Consider the following 4,271-nt stretch of genomic DNA (forward strand, 5'->3'; position numbering starts at 1 on the left):
ATGTTACCTGTCCTCTGGCATCTATCACAAAAGTTGCAAAACAAAAAGGCATCCTTAAATACATTAAGCCAATAAAAACCAGATTGTAATACCTTAAGCATTGTTCTCTTAGCCCCAAACTGTCCTCCACAAGCAAACTGATGGCAATGCTGCAATATGCTGAAGTGCTCCTCCTCTGAGACACACCTTCTGATGATTTGATTAGGGCAAAATTTGAACAGATAGGGGTCATCCCAACAGTAAAGTCAAGATATAGACATCAACCTCTTCCTTTCTTGACTAGACATACTTGGAGGAAAAACCTTTGCAGTTATATAATTAACAATATCTGCATACCATGGAAGTTGGACTTCAACTACAAACAACTACTCATCTGGGAAATTTTCATTCAATGAAAGTTCATCTCCTTCTTCTTCACGAAGTAGCCTAGATAGGTGATCTACCACCACATTCTCACTGCCCTTCTTGTCTCTAGTCTCAAGATCAAACTCTTGCAGTAATAATACCCATCTGATCAATCTAGGCTTTGCATCTTTCTTAGGAAACAAATATCTCGAAGCAGCATGGTCAGTGAATACAATAACCTTAGAACCAATCAGGTATGATCTAAACTTCTCTAAAGCAAATATGACAGTTAATAATTCTTTCTAAGTCGTAGAATAATTTAGTTGAGCATCATTCAAAGTTCTAGAAGCATAGTATATAGCATGAGGTACCTTGTTGCTTCTTTGACCTAAAACAGCTCCCAAGGCAAAGTCACTAGCATCGCACATGAGCTCAAATGGAAGGCTCCAATCAGGTGCTATCATTATTGGTGCAGATGTGAGCAGCTTTTTTAGTGTGTTGAAAGCAGTCATGCATTCTTCAGTCCATTCAAACTTGGCATCCTTGGCTAGCAATGCATAAAGAGGTCTAAAGATCTTGGAGAAATCCTTGATGAATTTTCTATAAAACCCGCCATGTCCAAGAAAACTTCTTACAGCTTTTGTTGTCATAGGAGGAGGGAGTTTGGAGATGATGTCAATCTTGGCCTTATCTACCTCAACGCCCTTGCTGGAAATGGAATGACCCAACACAATGCCTTGTTGGACCATGAAGTGGCACTTTTCCCAATTGAGCACTAAGATGCATTCTTCATATCTCTTGAGGACACTCTTCAGATGATTGAGGCATTCATCAAAATTAGAACCAAAAACACTAAAATCATCCATAAATAGCTCAATGAATTTTTCCACCATATCTGAGAAAATGCTCATCATGCATCTTTGAAAGGTGGCTGGTGCATTGCATAATCCAAATGGCATCCTTTTGTAGGCGAATTTGCCAAAAGGACATGTGAAGGTGGTCTTCACTTGGTCCTCTGGTGCTATTGCAATCTGGTTGTAACTACTGTACCCATCCAAGAAGCAGTAATATCTATGGTCAGCCAACCTCTCTAGCATCTGATCAATGAAGGGTATGGGGAAATGATCTTTTCTAGTCACCTTATTCAACCTTTGGTAGTCGATGCATACCCACCAACCAGTGGTTATTCTTGTAGGTATCAGCTCATCATCTTCATTCTTCACCACTATGATCCCACTCTTCTTTGGAACGACTTGAACTGGACTTACCCATTTATTATCTGAGATAGGGTAGATAATGCCAGCATCCAATAGTTTCAATACCTCCGCCTTGACTACCTCCTTCATGTGTGCGTTGAGTCTTCTTTGCGCATCCCTAGTTGGCTTTGCTTCGTCTTCAAGGAAGATTTGATGCATGCACTTGGCTGGACTTATCCCCTTGATGTTTGCAATGGTCCATCCTAAAGCAGTTTTATACTCTCTAAGAATTCTCAACAACTTCTCTTTTCCCCCAAAACTTAGATTGGCAGCAATTATCACAGGTAGTGTCTGGCTCTCTCCCAAATAAGCATATGTCAGATGCTCTAGCAACTACTTCAAGTCCAAATTTGGTGCTTGGACAATAGAACAATAGTAGTATTAGTAGGCACAAGAGTCTCAAAGGGAGGGATGTACTTACTTGGATGCTTTGGAGAGGCCTCAAGAAGGTACACGACTTCAATGATGTCATCAGTAACATCTTTAGATTCTAGCTCAATGTCCTACCTTGTGAAACAATGGGTGAGGGTGGCCTCAATTGGATCAATGTGACGGACCTGAAAAACTTTCTCAACAACACCTTGAATCATACAAACATTAAAGCATTCCAGATCATCTTGGGGTAATTTCAATGCGTCAAATATTTTAAATTCTATATTCTCACCATTTACCTTCATATTGATAGTACCCTTTTTCACACAAATTTTTGTATCAATAGTTCTCATAAAGGATCTTCCTAAGATGATGGGCAAAGGCAATGGCATAGGGGATTCTTTCATACCTAATAAAATGAAATTAGCAGGTAAAATAAATTCACCTACCGTTACCAAGATATCCTCAAGTATACCTTTTGGTCTTTTGATACTTTTGTCTGCCAATTGCAAGGCGATAGAAGTTGATTGAAGCTCCCCCAAACCTAGTGTCTCGTATACAGTGTATGGCAGCAAATTGACCCTGCTCCTAGATCCAACAATGCACGCTGTTGTGCAAAATTATTTAACACGCAAGTGCGCGAATTGATTGTAGTTTAATAGATTGCAAGTGCGAGGTCGATCCTACAGAGAATTGTATTTTTTAAAGAACAATTTAAATCTAAACTAATTAAATCCTAACCTAGTTCCAAAAGGGCTTTGAATTTTCGTTTTAAAAATTAAAAGACAAACATAAACTAATTAAAATAGACTAAGAGATAAAAAACTAAGGTTTGGGAATTCACACTCACCGAATTATAACAACATACTTCCATGTTTATCAATATTAATATGAAGTTCTCATAATTAAAATCTTATATATGTTTTACTATGCTTCAAACAATTAATCAAAACCATCTCATGTATCCATTCATTGCACAAATCACAAGAGCAATTCAATATCAATTAAATCATCAGATGTATCCGTAAATCACAAAAGATATACAGTCTTAATTGAAACACCAAATGTATTCGTAGAACAAATCACAAGAGATATCCAATTATTTAAGTAAATAAAATCAAGCAATCAATTATGTGAAATTATCTTAAATCATCAAATGTATCCTTCAAACACAAAAGATATCCAAGAATCACTCCACACATGAAAAGAAGTAAAACTATTGAACCATTAAACCCAATAAAATCAGATAAATAAAGACTTACATCAAAGTATTGATGTTCTTCATCGGTGAGACTTCATCCCCAACCTTAGTTGAAAATTTAGCTTCACATAAAAATAAAACCTACATCTAAAAAAAACCTAAACTAAAAAGAGAAAAACTCTTGAATTTTACTCTCTGAAATTGTATCTCTTTTTCTTGAATGCGAAGAAGTCTATTTATAGGCTTAGGGAAGTCCTAGAAGCGCTATTAAACCTAAATAATTCGAAGGTCTGTCTCTCAGTCAAAATAAAAGTCTGAAATCGAAATAGAATTTGTCCAAATTTGTGTCCTTTAATTGCGAGGCGATTTTGACATAGTAAGCGTCCGAATTAGGAAAATATTATTTCACAATGAATTGTATTATTTTGAGTTATCTTTCCAATGCCACTTGAATGACTTCAATCCAATATTTGAGCGGAAAGTTATAGTCAAAATACTGAGACGTGTGAAGAATCTGAATTTGAATCCAATCCGAAATCTTATCAAATCTGAACTTTAATCCAATTTGATCTTTAATCCGATTTAACCTTTTCTTAGATTTGGTTAAACTTAGCCACATCTTCTAGGTCTTCTCAAAGTATGCTTTCTTACAAACTTTGCACTTTTCCCTTTAAAGTTGTAGTTTTTCTTAAATGACCTACAAAACATTAAAAACACAAAACTAATACAAAATATTAAATAACGACACATCTAAAGGATTAACTAATGTAAATAAAGGGGTCCAAGTATGGAATATTTGGCACTTATCACTATCTCAAAAAGATGGTCTCCTCTCCTGCAAGGAATGGTAAAACTACTTGGATCTTTTAGCTTTGGTGGTAGTTTTCTTAACAACACCGCACTTACCTCTTCAGTCAAAGCCACTGTTTCATGCTCTTGAAACTTTCTTTTATGAGTGCAACAATCCTTTAAAAATTTAGCATATGAGGGAATTTATTTAATTACATCTAATAAAAGAATGCTAATCTCTACTTTTCTCAATGTCTCAAAAATGTCAAGAAGTTGTTTATCTTTCTTTGGCTTTACTAACCTTTGAG

The 4,271-nt window shown here is 36.0% G+C and overlaps 1 protein-coding gene across 1 annotated transcript; it reads right to left on the reverse strand.

The window, feature by feature from the left end:
• Positions 1-365: 365 nt before the first annotated feature.
• On the reverse strand, positions 366-1,691 carry LOC148583302 (uncharacterized). The gene is made up of 3 exons (XM_088511347.1): positions 1,485-1,691; positions 981-1,154; positions 366-584 (listed from the first exon to the last, which is right to left on the reverse strand). Exons 1-3 carry the CDS (start codon positions 1,689-1,691, stop codon positions 366-368), a joined length of 600 nt encoding a protein of 199 aa, XP_088367473.1.
• Positions 1,692-4,271: the final 2,580 nt, after the last annotated feature.

The sequence above is a fragment of the Corylus avellana genome, chromosome 10, assembly GCF_965113065.1.
Source record: "Corylus avellana chromosome 10, dhCorAvel1.hap1.2, whole genome shotgun sequence".
In the NCBI taxonomy this organism is placed as follows: Eukaryota; Viridiplantae; Streptophyta; class Magnoliopsida; order Fagales; family Betulaceae; genus Corylus; species Corylus avellana.